Consider the following 16,651-nt stretch of genomic DNA (forward strand, 5'->3'; position numbering starts at 1 on the left):
TTGCGTGTATTGTATACAAAGATATTTATTGCTCCATTTCGAAAATTGAATTTTTAGAAATACTGAATAGGCAGACAGGCCTACGTCAATGCTTAGTACAATACTTATATATTAAGTACAACTACACATAGGACAGGCCTCCTAATCATAATCAAATAAATCGTTAAAATGAATGTATAAGATCATTACATATGCCTATAATACAAACAAATTAATAATAAAACTGTACATATTATCTAAAACATGATTATAACCAAAACATTAAAAATTAAAAAATTAACAACAATACTGAACATTTATAATTGATTTAAAACTTAGGCACGGGATACAACAAAAATGAATCTGTACTGTACATTAAAAAATTATGTTAAATGGTTAAAAATGAAATGGTCTAAAAATAATTTTTCAAAAACAATACAGATATTCATGTAGGGCTAATAGGCCACCTCACGTAAAATCAATGTGGATTAAAATAAAACAATACATTTAGTTGTCTAATAGTTCTGCTGTTTCGTCGCTTTCGTCTTTATCTTCATCGACGTCTCGTTTCCTTTCGTTGCTGTTGAAAATACCATAAACAAAATATACTACAAACCCTGCAAAGAAATAAAAGTACAGTACAGTATTACAATTATCGACCATGTTCGAAAATTTTCATTACAACAATGATCGTATGCTTCACTTTGCAGTGTCTTTTATTTCGTTTGTACAAAACAAAACACATCATACCCAAAACAGCGCGCGGGTTTGACGCGTGCATTTTTAATAGTTGTTAATTATGATCAACATTTGTACGCGCGTGTTATGTTTGTGACTGTAACGCGCGTGTTAGGTTTGTGACTGTTTTATGCGCGTGTCATTCCGTGTCCAGTTCGCGTTTGTTCACTGAGCTCGCCTTGCCAAGATAGGAACTCATAACAGTACTGTACAATACATATTTGTCTGTTAAGGGCCCAGGGGCGTGGGACTGATCGGTTCGCAGCCACAGATAAACCCTTTGATCTACGCATCCTGTTCAACTTACCAATTGCCATCCACACGGCAAATCGGATCCATGTTTGATAATCCAACTTCAGCATTAAGATTACGTTAAACCATATACTAAATAATGGAAGAAGTGGTACCAGAGGAACCTATGAAAGAGAATAATTATGAATATAAAGCTCTGTCTACACTATAGAAAAAAGTGTGATGTGCCCAAATATGGTATGACGTTATCGTGTCAATTTATGGGCACATCACATTTTGTTTTCACATAAAATTTGCAGACATTTTTACAATACAATATTCATTCAATTAAAGTTACATAAATCAATCAATCATTTAATCCAAAATAACATTTCCTTCTTTAGAAAAATACAATTTAGCATGAAAAGTATTTCTAAAATCAAAGTTGGTCCGGAAATTCTCATACGACAAACGAAAAGACAGACACATGATTGGTTTAACAACAAAACATCTGGACCGAAATCTTGGTCCAGTATGACATTCTTACCTTAAATGCTAACTCGGTTGAATCTTGCGGCAGCAGGGCCAAAATGATGCCACCAGCTACCAAACAAGTTGATGTTATAATCAAGAGTAGTAAGGCCCACCATTTGGCCTTTGCTATATCATCTAGTGCGAATACTATTAGTACAGAAATTGCTATTATTGCAGTACCTGGGAAAGAAAAAAAGGTTACTTTGAATGTGTGTCATTTTGCAATGCAATCATTGCGCACATACCTGGATAACCATGTTATTTGATTAGGTAATTTCGTATCTCGTGCTGCCATGTACCGTATTATTCAACTAAACGGTAATGTTTAGCATGTGGTTGGGATTCCAAGTCTTGGTTCTCACTTGGACCTCACTTGGACCAAGGCAATCTAACAACAGGACACTGAGCTCGCCTTGCCACGATAGGAACTCGTAACAGACCTTTCTGGCTGCGACAAATACTAACAGTACTATATTCTCCGTGACACGCGGTGTCTGATAAGGGGGGTGGAACTGATCGTGTCGAGTCGCAGCCACAGATAAACCTTTTGATCTCCAGAGCTCAGTATCCTGTTGTTAGATTGCTTTGATTGGACGAAACGTGAGCTTTAACCAAACACAAACGACAGTTCGGATGGTCCATCGTGTCGTGATCTGTCAAATACTTGCGATGCGGTTACATCGTCTCTGCGTTGCGTCCAAATGGGAACCAACTTTTAGTTATGTTCTAGCGGCGGCCATTTTCAAACTACTTACATGTTACTCCTATACATATTTTTGAAATATTTTCTGAGCGTTGCGTTGGAACGTCTGAATGCACAATCCAACGTCGGGATGATGAAATTGACGGCGGTGAGAGCCCAACACCGTTGCTATAATGTGTGTCCACTCCATTTACCGAGTCACTGTCTTTATCATTACTCGCTCTATATCTACAATGTTAAATATTTAAAATGAATTAATGCTGGTGATGGTTCTTTAATTGCTCTTTGAATTGAAACAAATTTGCGCATGCTTACAAAACAATATGCGTTGTGACAACATCGCCGACAATGACATTTCAGTCGCAAAAAGGGATTTCAGAAGGGAAGATTAATCATGAGAGTCTCTTACCTTAATACAACAACTGAGAAAGCTACCAATGTATAAGCAAGTAAAGTTCCTATAGACATCATATTTACAAGCTCATCAAGGTCAAAGATCAACGCCATCAAACCTACAAGTTATTAAAACGTATCAATGGGATAATTTTTTGAGATAAGGCTTCGTCAACAAGAAGAGAAGACATTCATTGAAATTGTTGGATGAAAATGGATGTACGGTATGGTACAATAAACCATCTTTGGCTCCAACGTGGAAAGATGGTACCAATCTGGTCATTGATAATGTTCTCATCTTCTCTCCCCAACATTATCCCCATGAGACAATGACTTTTTTCTCAGAACCATAACATGAGCAGAAGGGGATTCGTTGTTTGCGCAAAACATATAGTTAACATTCACTTTGGACGCACGCAACGACGTGACACAACGCAAGTGAGTTGACCAAACACAAGCGACAGTTCAGATCCGACGCATCGTGATTGGTCAAATTACTTTACGTCCTTGCGTTGCGTCCTGGTGTGAATCAAGCTTAAGAATACCTGCAAATACTCCAGAAAGAATAGTAGCTAGTACGGGTGTCTTAGTGCGGCTGTTGATTCGAGCAAGAAACCTAAAAATGATTCCGTCACTTGCCATAGCGTAGATGACTCGAGGAAGTGGAAACATCGCTCCAAGCAAACTAAGGGGTAAACAAAACTAGCTATTTAGCACTCTCAATGTATTTACTGAACTCGTTCTGGCTTAGTTAATATATCCGAATAACTTATCATCACTCACTCATCACCAATGAGTGATACTTTGATTGTTTTATGTGTAGTGTCATGTAGGACTGCATGTGTTCCACGATCGTCAAAAAAGCGTTTAATTTTATCTCTTTTTTTAATAAATAAAAACTCACCTAGTTGACAGTGCACACACAGCGCCGATGGAAATGACGTATTTGGCCGAAGTCCAACCGACGTAATCGAATACGAATGGCAGCGGTGCTTTCTCGTCCAGAAGGTAGTATGGGCACATGAGAGTTATGGTCATGGAAACGCCAAAGTATGCGATGAATATAAAGAAAAGTGATATCACAATACTGATCGGGATGGCTCGTCGGGGGTTCTTGGCTTCTTCACCTGTGAATTATAAATCCGGTTATTTTATTTTGGCCTAAAATGGTTTAACCATTAATGGAGCTGATGACACCTCTCGGGCCATCACCAAGGGGGATAACAATTCAACTTAACGGAGACAAGTGGGAACCGACGACGCAACAGTGTTGTATAATATCGCAGGTTTGATTTCACGCAGACGGGGGCAAACACAATTATTGGAAGGGCATTTTCTTACGTTGAGTAGATTGCGTTATGTTGCGTCGCCAGTGGGAACCAAGCTTTAGTGAGAACTAAGCTTAAAGAGGTGCCCTTTTAAATGGGAAATGGGACATTCGGAACCCAACAAAGTCTCCTCTTAATAGGGGTGTCTCAAAAGAAAGTGATAGCGCCTAGGTGGGGTCACTGTAACGTAAGATCGTCAAGTTTGTACGAACTTCTACGTAATTTCTTACCCGTTGTCGCAATACAATCAAATCCTACGAAGCCATAGAAACAAGTAGCTGCTCCCGATATCATTCCCGAAAATCCATACGGAAAGAAGCCACCATCCCCATATTTTGGCGGCACATCCTCCTCTGGAATCTTCCAGTTGTCTGTGTCCGCTTTGAACATCCCACAGATGATGACGTAGGTTAGGACGACGAGGTTCACTATTGTGAAAATCGTGTTGAACCGCGAAGATTCCTTCACGCCAATTCCTAACAAGACTGGAAAACAGAGAGTATATCAAATTAATCAACAGTATTCCGTTAATAGTTTTGTTTTTGTTTTAAACTTGACTGACTTCAGGAATAGGCCTATACGTCACGTTATCGTACGTGCGCATTGGTTGTCAGGAGTATGTTTGATTTTCGATTACTAATTGATTGTACAAATTGATTTGATGTTTATGATTGGCATTGTCGGTGACAAATGCTGCGTCCTCTCGCAAAACACTGAGTGGGATTTTAAGAAAAGAAAAATATCCCTACAAAAATCATTCCTACAACAATATTTATCTACATATTTATATATTAGTTTACTTACTTGATAATAAAATACAAATACTAAAAGCAAGAAAATCCGGGTAGTCCGCCAACCATGAAACGTTAATCTTCAAATGTTCTAATGTAAAAGCTTCAATCTTTCCACCAACTAATGTATCGAAGTACGCGCTCCACGCCCTAGCAACACTTGACGTTCCTGTCAAAGAGAATTTAATAAAATAAGTACTAACTACGTTCACACTGAGCCTTGGTGCTGGTCCGGGGGCCGAGAGAAAAATCAATGTGAACGTAGGCCTATAGTTAGTCTGTCGTACACCAGAACCAACCGACATGAGTAAATATAAATGCAATTATTGTTTTATTATTAGTAATTAAATAAACTGTTCTTTACCTATTACGTATTCAAGTATAAGGTTCCAACCGATCACAAAGGCCCATATTTCTCCAACTGTGACGTAACTGTAAACGTAAGCAGATCCTGTGCGGGGAACGCGTGCACCAAACTCGGCGTAACATAAACCTAAATAAAACGAATTAAAATTGATGATTAATTTTTGCATTAATATTCAACACTACCATAAAATGATATCGTCCCTATTAATACCACGGACCTGTTTGAATTAATGTATTTGTTCTTAGTTTCGGAGCACCACGTGTGACGTGATGGAGTACTAGCTTGCCGTTTTTATGTCAATAAAATTAACCTGTCCAAACATACCTGCCAAAAGTGACGCTACTGCTGCAACCAAAAAGGAGAGCACGACGGCTGGCCCAGCCTTTTCCTTAGCTACCTGTCCACTGAGAATATATGCCCCCGCTCCTAGTGTACTTCCAATGCCCAGAAAAGTTAGATCCACCGTCGTCAGGCAACGCTTCAGCTCTGTCTTCGACACATCTTGTTTAGCAAAATGCTTCTTACGAAACAGCGGCGAGAAAAAGTTTAATATCGTCATGTTGTGTGTTCGAAGTGACCAAATGTTTAAGACTATAACAGTACCTGATATTAAATAGAATTACGATATTATGTCATAATTATGATTAATTATTAATGAGGCAATGTTGTTGTTAAGCTTTCATACTCAGTGGAATCGACGTTACCAGTACTAAAGGGTCTTTCACACCTGTTCCGGCACGGTTCCGGTCCGGCGCCGGAAAATCCAATCGAACGTCAATGTTTCGTTTTCACGCGGCTACGCGCATATCGATTGGCGCATAGCCGCGTGGAGCGTCGTGAAAACGAAACATTGATGTTCGATTCGCCGGACCGGAACCGTGCCGGAACAGGTGTGAAAGACCCTTAACCCCGTGTTTAATGACTGTTCGATTTGAATTTTGAACTCATACGTCGACAAGCTAATTTGCATATTGGTGTAAACAGGTGTACTAAACTATTTCGAGTTGAGCATTTAGTTATCAAAGCAGAGACTTCTTAAAGTAAATGCGTTCCACGTGGGAGTGTGGCTCAGTTCGGTTTACAGGCCTGAATCAAAAGTATGTCAATACAATGAGGAAACAGGTACCGATAGTGTCAGATATCTTCACAGTTCCTCTTTTATACTTATTATAATGTTGAATATCCTGTCTATCGATATTAGACACGTGCATATCAGGGTTGATAATAGTATATTTTTCATTGGATAAAAAAAAAGAATAGGATAAATATCATAAATATGTACTTGAATTTATTTAATTTTTTTTATTTTCCGATGGCCATGGTGTATTTACACTATAGTACAAGGCCTTCGTTGTAATTAAACCGCTTCCGAGGACAATTATACAAGGTGACACTGCATTTTAACTGAGACAACAATCAACAATTGTTGTCTCAGATTTTAATTAGTATTTCATTGTTGAGTCCATGCATTCATCAACATTAACAATGAAAACACATGGCCTAAAAATCCGAATAAAATTGTGTGCATCAACAATACAGGCCTACTCGGATATAAACGTATGTCATTTGAACATTTCTTACAACAGCAGTAAAATACTGTAACTGCTTCTTATAATTGAACTTGGTATGAATTAATTAGACTAATAATTAATTAATTAATTAATTAGTCACTGAATGCATATATCAAGTGACTGGTTCTACACTTAAGGGTACTTATAAATGGTCACGTGGGATACTAAACTTGTCTAATATTGAAGTAGGCCTATACAATAATGGTCGATAATATACGTAGGCTTTCTATATCTATAATATCATGGCGAATTTACTTTCTCCATGATAGTACAGACAATAGCCGGTTTTTAACAGTGTATTCCTGAAACCATCTGAAACTTAATTAATACAGCCAATGACCTATTTAATTGCTATAGTCCTCTCAACCATAGGGCAATACAGCATAGTACCCGAGTTTGATTATTAAAGGACCGGTTCAACCGACTTTAAAGTCAAACAAGTTCTGCTAGAATCTTACCTTTAAATGTACATAACAAGTACTACTGCTTTTGGAACCGATACTTTCAAAGACTACAATATATTCACTAATCCTGTCACTATTGTAAACACTATTCCGACAGGAGTCCTTTCGTTGCTTCTGTATTGAGAGAACAATCGAAGCGAAGTCCCGTTCACGTGACAGATTAGTAACTACCGACCACTAAAAGTCTACCCCGCTCACGTGAGACAATTATAATTACAGCATTTCCACTAACATTACCATGGAAACGGGTATTCCTTGTGATCACGTGTGTAGGGAGGAAAGACGTCAGGTTCCCTTTGCTTTAAAATTGGTAATGAAGCGACCGAACGATTAAAATAAAATGTCAATGCGAATTAAAGACGAAGTGTACAGTAAGAATCACGTGCTGCCAACAAACACGTACACAATAGAATCAGTAGACTTTGGATAGTGATAAAATAATAGGCTCACTGTCACTGACCTATAACTGGTTCTATAGTGTTAAGTCTCCTATCGATCAGCTGACTGTATGTTGACACCCATAAAGTATTGCACAACCAACCGACGACCCGAAAGTTGTCTATTTAACCATTCTGTGTGTTGTATATATTTAAATGAGCAGTGTCATTTCCGAACAAAATTTACCTAATATACATTTCCGGGTTATATAGAACACGTTTATAATATTAAGGAAGTTAACTTAGTGCCGCAATAACTGAAAAGAATACCTGCATATTAACCACGGTACTCAATAGAGTATGACATAGTGACGTAATTTGGTAAAACCACAAGCACATCGTGAAATATAAAAACAATTTTATTGAAACAAGGCCATATGCATGGCTGCAGTCGCGTGCTCAAATTTGAGTTAGTGTTTACCGACCGACCATCCGAACGACAAAGTGAGCTATAGAGTGGCGTTGCATGCACGCGACTAAAAATCCTGGAAACGTATGTACCCGTCCACAATGTGATCATTGTTACATAGTAAAAATTAATTGAAAAAAATAATACTACATTTTGTATAATTTTCTGGGATTTCAATTATCGACAATATACCTCGGGAGAAACATCGGTAACGAGTAAAAAATAAGTTCGTTGCACTACAGCACTTTCGATATGTAACGAAATTTAGATGGTATTTCCATTATACGAATTACATACGTACATGTGATGTCATTGCTCAATAGGTAAAACAGAACTCTAAGTATAACAACTCAAATTTCTGTGTGAAATTTTTAAAATCACATGCAAAATCCCGTGCAGAATTAACTGTTTTCAATAATTTTCACAAAATAAGTTTATTGTTAAGATGGTTTCCGAACATTAATTACGAATCGTCGATTGCCCGATACATATCAATATCCCGCGAATTTTAAATACCTTAGTTAAAAGTATTTTGTAGTATAAACGCTCTAATGAAGGCATGCATTAATTTGTTTAAAAAACGGATATTTAATATACATTAGGCTTTGTCAACTGTTAATACGCGCACGTTTTCAGTACGCGCAGCGGCGTACAAACGATTTAGCGGCGACCACAATGAGACGCTGCAAAATAAGCAAATACACAAACAATTACCTCTCATTAGAGTTTAATCAATTCCATTCATTTAAATAGCAATACCAATAAAGTGTCGACGTGTTCAATGCTACCAAATACAGTATAACCTCTATTAAGGGGACACCTTCCGGAAACAGCAAAATGTCTTAATATTAGTGTTTCATAAATATGGGTTGGCCATAATGTGAACTTTGGTTTCACCGGAAAGTGTACACTGAATGCTGTAACCATAATGCGGGCCTGGTCTTTCATTTAAATCATTGCTTTTCTTATGTGGATATCAATAGAACATTGTGTGCAAATTAACTCTTCTAGAAAAGCTTATATAATACTTATATTTGTATATTTTATATATATACTGTATATAACCATGGCAATCTAACAAGATGCTGAGCTCCAGAGATCAACAGGCTCATCTGTGGCTGCGACACGATCAGTTCCACGAACCCCGTAACAGATACCGCGCACCGCAGAGAATATATACATAGTACAGTACTGTTGGTATTTGTCGCAGCCAGACATAAGATCAAAGGACTGTTACGAGTTCCTATCTTGGAAAGGCGAGCTCAGTGTCCTGTTGTTAGATTGCCTTGATATAACAATGTTATTGTAACTGGCCCAAAAATTGTTTCAATTTTAAGTCGAAAACAATAAAAGCTGAACATTCATTTTACAAATATTGTGTATTTTATATAATTTACTTTTGATAAATTAAACAAATTCACACTCTACTAGCCAGCCATTCTTGAAGGGGTCCAATCTCTGGTTCCTCCTCGTCGGCTTCAGGTTTAGCACTACACTCTACAAATTCAACTTTGAACTTTGACAAATGAGCAAATTCAAATGGTTTATCCTTCTTGCCAAGAAACACCCCTGAAGAAGAGCTGGAATCATCAGTGCTGCCAAGCGCTGCTGCTTTAGTCTTACGAACAGTGTTTCTGCGGAGATAGAAAATGAATATTCATGAGAAATTAATGCGGTGAACACTTTTCTAAATGGTCTATTGAAACTAAGATCGGCGAGTACCATGCCAAGAGTGTTAAAGAGTCCCTATCTAATCGGGATTGAAGAATACCATGAAAGCCCCAGTGGTCTAATAGAAGGTTCCGGGTTCGAATCTCGGTTGGGGCGACTTTTCCTCATTCTCACAGATTTCCTCCTCTTTATCGTTTCAAGTTAATTAAATTTCAGTATATATCACCAGGCAGTTTAGAATTTATTCTGTGCCTCTGATGTTTATATTATATAACTGCTAATTTCATGTAGTAGATATTTAAATGTATTCAATGTAGTGTATTATTCAATTTTATAGTTAGTATGTGTATCATTGTTTCATTTTATTTCATTGTAATTGTTTTATTATCTGCTTCGATAGTAATTAAGGTCTTTTTACATTTGCTTTTGTTGTTGTTTCTTTTGAGCACGGTCTTACTGAAAAACAACTTTCAGTTGAGTTAAGTATCCGAGAATAAATAAAGCTTATTATTATAGATATTGGTGGAACTTACATTTCTTTTTCAAGCTGCGTCTTGATAACGTTAGAAGATTTTGACAGCGTAATGTCCTGTTTGTTACACATCACCAGCAGTTTCGGTGACATCTTATATATAATTGCATCACTCAATATATTGTATAAATATTCGGCGACTTCTTTTACTTCTTTCTGGAACGTGGCGCTATCGATCACAAACACTAACCCTCTGAAAATAACAATAAAATAATAACATTATAATTATTGCCATCCATCATAGGAAATAGATGATATTTCATTTTACATTTCTAGGTATATCCCATTAACATTTAAGCTCTGTCTACACTATCAACTAGTTTGACAAAAAAAAGTGTGATGTGCCTAAATATGGTAGATAGTAGAGATATGCCCAAATGTGGTAGTGATATGATATCATCATGTCCATATATGGGCACATCACATTTTTTTGTTACATAAAGTTTGATAGTGTAGACAGATCTTAGACTAGGCTACTAATGTTACATTCCTAATACGGGCATAACCACTAACCTTGCTTGTGTCTGGTACTGGTCTAAGTATTGCTGTCTTTGTCTGACATTTCCAGGTATGTCCACCACACTTATGGTCTTCTTATTCAGAGTGACATAGCTTCCAACATTTTCTTTTGTTGATGTAAATGTTGAAGCACCTTTGTTAAACAATAGCTGTAATAAAATAATAATACATTACAGAATATGTGGTTACATGGTTATCAGGGGGAGGAGTTGCACAGGGGTTGATAGGTAAAAGATTATTAAGAACTACTTTTTGACATCTATTTTTGATAGACTAGGCATATGTGGTCACACATTGTTATCAGGCTTGGATCCAGAGGCTTTGATCAATCTTCCCTTTTGACATGACAAATAAAATGCATATTAATGCAGTAACATCAAATAAATTAATTTTACCCTTGAAAACAGAAGAGTTTTTCCAGAACCCGACAGTCCAACAAGTAAAACAGCATTTCTTCCTCCTTTTCCACGAGCCACCAACTTGTAAATAACTAAAAAAATTAATGTTTTATATTATAACAAGTCTAGATGTTATTTTGTTTATTAAAAAATAATTATTATTGATTTAATTGATGTAATTTAATGTTTTCATAATAAAATATGTCATTTATAATATTTATTAATATCAATAAAATAAAAGTAGTATGAAAATAGGTAGCACACATTATATATAAATAATTTATAGATACAGGTCACGTTATTAATAGGTTGTAAAAATAATGTCACATGTGATAAAGACGGCCGTCGTGTAATGAGTATATAGAAAACAGGGCGAAATGACCAGCCAAAACGTGAACGTATACTCACACGTGTGACGTGCTGTGCATACCACCACCAGATGACACACGCATATGGAATGTTTTATAATCCAAAAATTACTCAAATTTACAACAAATTGAAAAACAAAATATACCTATGGTTAGTAAAACTACTGCTACAGCAACTACAATGCTCAAAATTACGGGATCTTGTTTAGATAACTCTTCTTTCAGCATTCGCAAGTTCATTTCAAAAGGGGACAGCTTTTGTCTGGTGGCTGCCATGTTGTCTACTGAGAAAGAATTATTTATACAAAGATAGGCGCCCTATATACGTCGCTAATTTGGAAAGAAATATATTTTATAATAACTAAAACAATATAACAATAATAATATAACAATATAAAAGTAATTTACATTATATATTTATGATATGTTCAAAATTGCTTTATTTTAATCAGTTAAATCTGATCCTATAAATTAATTCTCTTATAATAATGAACGAGTTAGGTGGACAAATGTAAACAAAATGGCAGCTTACACGCTCTAATCTCGTGTGTGAAGGAAATGTAATTTTTTGGTCTAAATAGTTTTTTAAATAATAAAAATGGTATGCATTTAATTTTTATAATTATACAAAAGCTAATAATTAGCCAATTAATAATGCTAGCCTTAGGTAGGCCCAGACCAACAAAGATAATCATAGCTAGCCTCCCACCCTCCTATCCTAACCTAACTGACTGACCGTGACGCATGTTAAATTAAGTGTTAGGCCTGACAATTACGATGTAAGTGTGGCGTGTTGCGTTAAGCCTGGGTATGTAGACCAGGCCTAAAAATGAAAAAATTAAATAAAATTCTGATTTAATAGACCTAAACTATCCGGCTACAATATTAGCAGGCTATTATGTATGTATTATTAATTTGTTTTATTTTCAGTTAAAGTTTTCAAAGTTTCAACATTCTGCTCTGCAGCAGCAGCAGTTTTGGAACAATTCCATCATATGCCGAGCAAGATGTCCATCACTCCAAAAATGTCATGGTGGAATGACAGTTCGACTAAACAGTTCAAAATCAAGTCAAACCAAATCAAGAGGGGTAAACTGAATTTGAATAAATATTACAATTACCGTACTACAAAATATAGTAGGTAAAAATACAATTTGAGAATGATCTCTGATGGTTAGTTAATCAACGCAATTAACAATTATTACTTAATCAAGATCAAGGAATACCCTTCCATACTCCACAACATTACTGCGACCAGTATTTCTAAAACCTTCTCGAAGCTAATTTTGAATAGCTTTCCCCTCCTCAACCTCTATCTACATACTGATATCTACATAGTGATATTCCATTTGAAGTTTTTCAATTACATACAGTAATCAAATAATAACATACTTATTTTATATTATTTTACTGCAGCCTATTACATGGAAGTCTCTTTTAGTCACATGTGCACTGGGAGGAGTAGCGATTGGTGGATTTAAATATTTCAAACATCAAAAAGAATTAGGTGAGGTAGATAAACGTATATAAAATAAATAAGATTTAGAAATTGGGGTGGCCACTGAAGCTGTCATAACACTTTAGGTATTTAAAGGTTATTGCTATTCCTAAATCCAAATCTGTTCTATTTGGTTTGTGAAATGTTTCTAAAACTTAAACAAACTGTAGTTAATACAAATTTATAATTATTATTACAAATATTCAATTTCAGCTCTTGAAAAGGAACGATCAAGATCTCTTGGTAAAGCAGCTATAGGAGGGCCGTTCTCATTGGTCGATCATGAAGGAAATCCAAAGACAAACAAAGATTACCTTGGCCAATGGGTACTACTGTACTTTGGCTTCACTCATTGTCCTGACATCTGTCCTGATGAACTAGAGAAGATGGTGGATGTTGTAAATAAAATTGGTATGTACTACGATCAATAAAGCGTAACCAAAATAAAACTTGTTATGATACAGTATTCATAAAGTGCTCTTTCAATCATTATAGTTACTGACTTTAACTAAAAGTTTGAGGCTGTAACTAATAGTTACTGGCTTTAACTAATAGTTTGAGGCTCTAGATAATAGTTAAAGACTTTAACTAATACTAGTTTGGGACTGTAACTAATAGTTACTAGCTTTAACTAATTTCTTAGTATAATATCAGTTAAATATCATAATTTTGATTACAGATGAGAGTCGCAATTTACCAAACGTTGTTCCGCTGTTTATTACAATTGATCCAGAGAGGGATGATATCAAAACAATTGCTGCTTATGTCAAAGGTCAGATCTAATTTTAATAGTTTCCACAATAAACAATACGTTCATTTTGCTTCTGAGATAACATTGACTAAATGGTAAATTAGGAACAGAACATTAAATACAGTAAAACCACTCTTTTGGAACAACGCTATTAAGGGGACACTTGCTTGATGAAATGATGAGGGTATGTTTTAACACTACGGACAACCTTTAAAAGGAAATTGATTTGAGTCCTGAAAGTGTTTCCTTAATAGGTGTTTTGTTATCTGAATTTACAAGTTCCTCTCTAAAAATTCTGTAATTAATAAAATAATTATATTTTTCATTTTTTTCTAGAATTTAGCCCAAAATTTATTGGTTTAACTGGAACAAATGAACAGGTGAAAGAAGCAGCGAAGAACTTCAGAGTTTATTTTAGTCAGGGGCCTAAAGATGAGGACAATGATTACATTGTAAGTTATTAATAACAAAGAATTTCATTGTATTTATTATCTAACAGCAAGTAACTAGTAATTAGTACAATCAAGGCAATCTAACAACAGAACACTAAGCTCGCCTTCCAAGATAGGAACTCAGTCCTTTGATCTCATGTCTGGCAGCAACAAATACCAACAGTACTGTACTATGTACACATTCCCCCGCGGCATGTGGTGTCTGTTAAGGATGTGGAACCGATTGTGTCACAGCCACAGATAACCCCTTTGATCTTCGGAGCTCAGCATCCTGTTCTTAGATTGCCTTGGAACAATCATCTGAGATCAGAGGTACTGTACTTCAAACTTGAAAAATAAAATATCCGAAAACTGTGTGACCAGTGAAGAATGTAAGTAACATGAAACTAAGACGTGTAAAGTATCAACAACCCAAATGCAGAGTTGAAAGATATAGAAAAAGTGCAATACCATACCTTATCTCGCTTCTAAATGAATAATCATTATATATCACCCAGTACAGTTATGCGATTCTTATTGGTCCTTTTAGGTGTTTTTTCTTTTTTAATATTTTAATGCTAAACTTTTTGAATGTTCCTGTATAGTATTTCTTGTGTAAATTGCCTCCTTTTTTATATATAATTATCATTGGTTTTATACTTTTATACAAATTTTAATATTGAGAAAATGTAAATATCTTTGTAATTCAGCTAAGGCTGCGATGATGATAGTGAAATAAATGAAATGAAATGAAAAAACCAAACTGTAGAGGGTGCTATATTTTTAAATAATACATCCAAACATAGAGGGTGCTATAGTAGTAGTAGCCAAGTGGTAAATTGTATAGTACATTAACGCGATTCGGAAAATTATTTGAAATGTCGGGAAAATATACTAACTCAAATGAGATAATTCTAAATTTTTTTTTCTCAGGTTGACCATACAATCATCATGTACCTTCTTGACCCAGATGGTCAGTTTATGGATTATTACGGCCAAAACAAGTTGCAAGATGAAATAGCCGGTAGTATTGCATCGCATATGAGGAAATATAAGAACTTGCACTAATGCACGGGATAATGAACTATCATTGATTAGATAGTGCAATTTATTACCAATCTTTAAGAATGTAGAATTTTTATAAATTAATTTTATTGTATAATTATAACATGTTGAGAGTAGTGTATGTTCATTTATTATGTCAACGTTCAAACATTGGTTGGTCATTGACATGTGTGAATAAATGTGTAAGCTATCAAAGTATGATGTATGAATTAATTCATGTCAAGGACCCCATTTACACTTATGATTGGGTCCTGGGGGCTTCCAGGATCGGGTCCAAATCTAATTGTTTGGGCCTGATCAGTGATACAGCGTGTTTACACTTGTGTTCCAAACAATGATTTTATAGCCGAAGGCTAGATCGCAAAGAACAATGTTATCATAGTTCAAAAAATGATTCTCCATGGAGAGGGAACCAACAAGATGGCGGCTGCAATCGACCAATCGCAATATGCCCTACGCAATATTACGCCTGTGTTGAGCCTATCTGCGTGAGAACGATATTCAACACAGCGTGTTAAGCGTATAAACGCTAACGCATTCTACATGATCCTCGTATACAAAAAATGCTAGATTACCAAGAAATTATTCATTCCATTTATGTGGTCTTAATGTATTATATTAGATTATTATTTGTTATATTAAATAATATTTTTAAACACATTTACGGCCGCCATCTTGTTGGTTCCCCCTCCTGTTGGAATCACTTTTCAGTCTGGAGTAGGCCCTCCAGCCTTCGGCTTACAGCTCACTGGTTCCAAATGACAGCCTTGAGGATTGATTTACATCATGTTCTCAAACCATTGGTCACGGTTCACTGCATAAGCCGGCCCAAACATAAAAGTCATTCCTGGACACACCACGAGAGGTGGTCCAGGTCTGCATCTGCCCCAGCCTAACTTTATGAAATGTTTACAGTTATCAATTGCCGACCCAGGAGCATTCCAGGGTGGCCCAAATCATAAGGGTAAATATAAGGTCTAATATAATACTGATACATGTATATAAAAAGCCAAATTTGGAATAAAATATGCGCCATTGCATGAGCTTCCATTCATCTTCAGATATAATAGTGATCAAACTTGGTCAGCAGGTCATTTTGTTTTCAATTCAGCCTAAGCATATAGAAGCCCATTTGTGGAAAAATTTGTTTATAATTACAAATAATAAACCGGACTACGTTCGTTCGTTTGTAAAGAACAAGGAAAACAAACAGATTTATATATTATTAAAAATGACATTATAAGCAGAAGTATTACAACTAAAAATATCGATGTAAGGAAACATTTGAACTAAACTATTATTATGAATGAGCAACCGGACAAAAAATACCGTTTTTACAAACATTAACACGAGAAAACTGCACTTTTAAAAGATTATTAATACGAAGTTTACGCACAGGGACACGAAAATGAAATTGAGAGACACATTTACAATATACATAATTCAACAACAACAATGTGATTTAAAGCAATT

General features: G+C 35.7%; 3 protein-coding genes across 6 annotated transcripts; 1 reads left to right on the forward strand and 2 right to left on the reverse strand.

The window, feature by feature from the left end:
* Nucleotides 1-7: 7 nt before the first annotated feature.
* LOC144835944 (cationic amino acid transporter 2-like) lies at nucleotides 8-7,543 on the reverse strand. 3 transcript variants are annotated; one of them, XM_078691078.1, is made up of 12 exons: nucleotides 7,328-7,543; nucleotides 5,389-5,655; nucleotides 5,062-5,190; nucleotides 4,711-4,866; nucleotides 4,137-4,391; nucleotides 3,483-3,705; nucleotides 3,124-3,263; nucleotides 2,595-2,697; nucleotides 2,238-2,413; nucleotides 1,496-1,662; nucleotides 1,025-1,133; nucleotides 8-596 (listed from the first exon to the last, which is right to left on the reverse strand). In XM_078691078.1, exons 2-12 carry the CDS (start codon nucleotides 5,621-5,623, stop codon nucleotides 487-489), a joined length of 1,803 nt encoding a protein of 600 aa, XP_078547204.1. In that variant the 5' UTR covers nucleotides 5,624-5,655; nucleotides 7,328-7,543; the 3' UTR covers nucleotides 8-486. The 3 variants fall into 3 exon arrangements, with proteins under 3 accessions (XP_078547204.1, XP_078547202.1, XP_078547203.1); XM_078691076.1 differs by having other exon boundaries at nucleotides 5,389-5,667; nucleotides 7,094-7,543; XM_078691077.1 differs by having other exon boundaries at nucleotides 5,389-5,647; nucleotides 7,077-7,543.
* On the forward strand, nucleotides 6,098-15,373 carry LOC144835945 (protein SCO1 homolog, mitochondrial-like). Of its 2 annotated transcripts, none has more exons than XM_078691079.1 (7): nucleotides 6,098-6,186; nucleotides 12,364-12,522; nucleotides 12,850-12,940; nucleotides 13,145-13,342; nucleotides 13,611-13,703; nucleotides 14,019-14,134; nucleotides 15,047-15,373. In XM_078691079.1, exons 1-7 carry the CDS (start codon nucleotides 6,109-6,111, stop codon nucleotides 15,179-15,181), a joined length of 870 nt encoding a protein of 289 aa, XP_078547205.1. In that variant the 5' UTR covers nucleotides 6,098-6,108; the 3' UTR covers nucleotides 15,182-15,373. The 2 variants fall into 2 exon arrangements, with proteins under 2 accessions (XP_078547205.1, XP_078547206.1); XM_078691080.1 differs by lacking the exon at nucleotides 6,098-6,186 and adding an exon at nucleotides 11,935-12,034.
* LOC144834957 (signal recognition particle receptor subunit beta-like) lies at nucleotides 8,656-11,722 on the reverse strand. The gene is made up of 5 exons (XM_078689957.1): nucleotides 11,580-11,722; nucleotides 11,063-11,157; nucleotides 10,662-10,816; nucleotides 10,150-10,341; nucleotides 8,656-9,579 (listed from the first exon to the last, which is right to left on the reverse strand). Exons 1-5 carry the CDS (start codon nucleotides 11,707-11,709, stop codon nucleotides 9,363-9,365), a joined length of 789 nt encoding a protein of 262 aa, XP_078546083.1. The 5' UTR covers nucleotides 11,710-11,722; the 3' UTR covers nucleotides 8,656-9,362.
* Nucleotides 15,374-16,651: the final 1,278 nt, after the last annotated feature.

This window comes from Antedon bifida, chromosome 2 (genome assembly GCF_963402885.1).
Source record: "Antedon bifida chromosome 2, ecAntBifi1.1, whole genome shotgun sequence".
Classification (NCBI taxonomy): Eukaryota; Metazoa; Echinodermata; class Crinoidea; order Comatulida; family Antedonidae; genus Antedon; species Antedon bifida.

Coding starts and splice junctions, on each gene's coding strand:
- LOC144835944 (XM_078691078.1), bottom strand. CDS start 5,623: ATGACGATATTAAACTTTTTCTCGCCGCTGTTTCGTAAGAAGCATTTT. Junction 5,191..5,388: donor AGTAGCGTCACTTTTGGCAG/GTATGTTTGGAC, acceptor CGTTTTATTTAG/GTTTATGTTACGCCGAGTTT. Junction 2,698..3,123: donor TCTTTCTGGAGTATTTGCAG/GTATTCTTAAGC, acceptor AATAACTTGTAG/GTTTGATGGCGTTGATCTTT.
- LOC144835945 (XM_078691079.1), top strand. CDS start 6,109: ATGCGTTCCACGTGGGAGTGTGGCTCAGTTCGGTTTACAGGCCTGAAT. Junction 6,187..12,363: donor TCAATACAATGAGGAAACAG/GTACCGATAGTG, acceptor TTTTATTTTCAG/TTAAAGTTTTCAAAGTTTCA. Junction 12,941..13,144: donor CAAACATCAAAAAGAATTAG/GTGAGGTAGATA, acceptor ATTCAATTTCAG/CTCTTGAAAAGGAACGATCA.
- LOC144834957 (XM_078689957.1), bottom strand. CDS start 11,709: ATGGCAGCCACCAGACAAAAGCTGTCCCCTTTTGAAATGAACTTGCGA. Junction 10,817..11,062: donor AAACTCTTCTGTTTTCAAGG/GTAAAATTAATT, acceptor ATTTTATTACAG/CTATTGTTTAACAAAGGTGC. Junction 10,342..10,661: donor CAGTACCAGACACAAGCAAG/GTTAGTGGTTAT, acceptor TGTTATTTTCAG/AGGGTTAGTGTTTGTGATCG.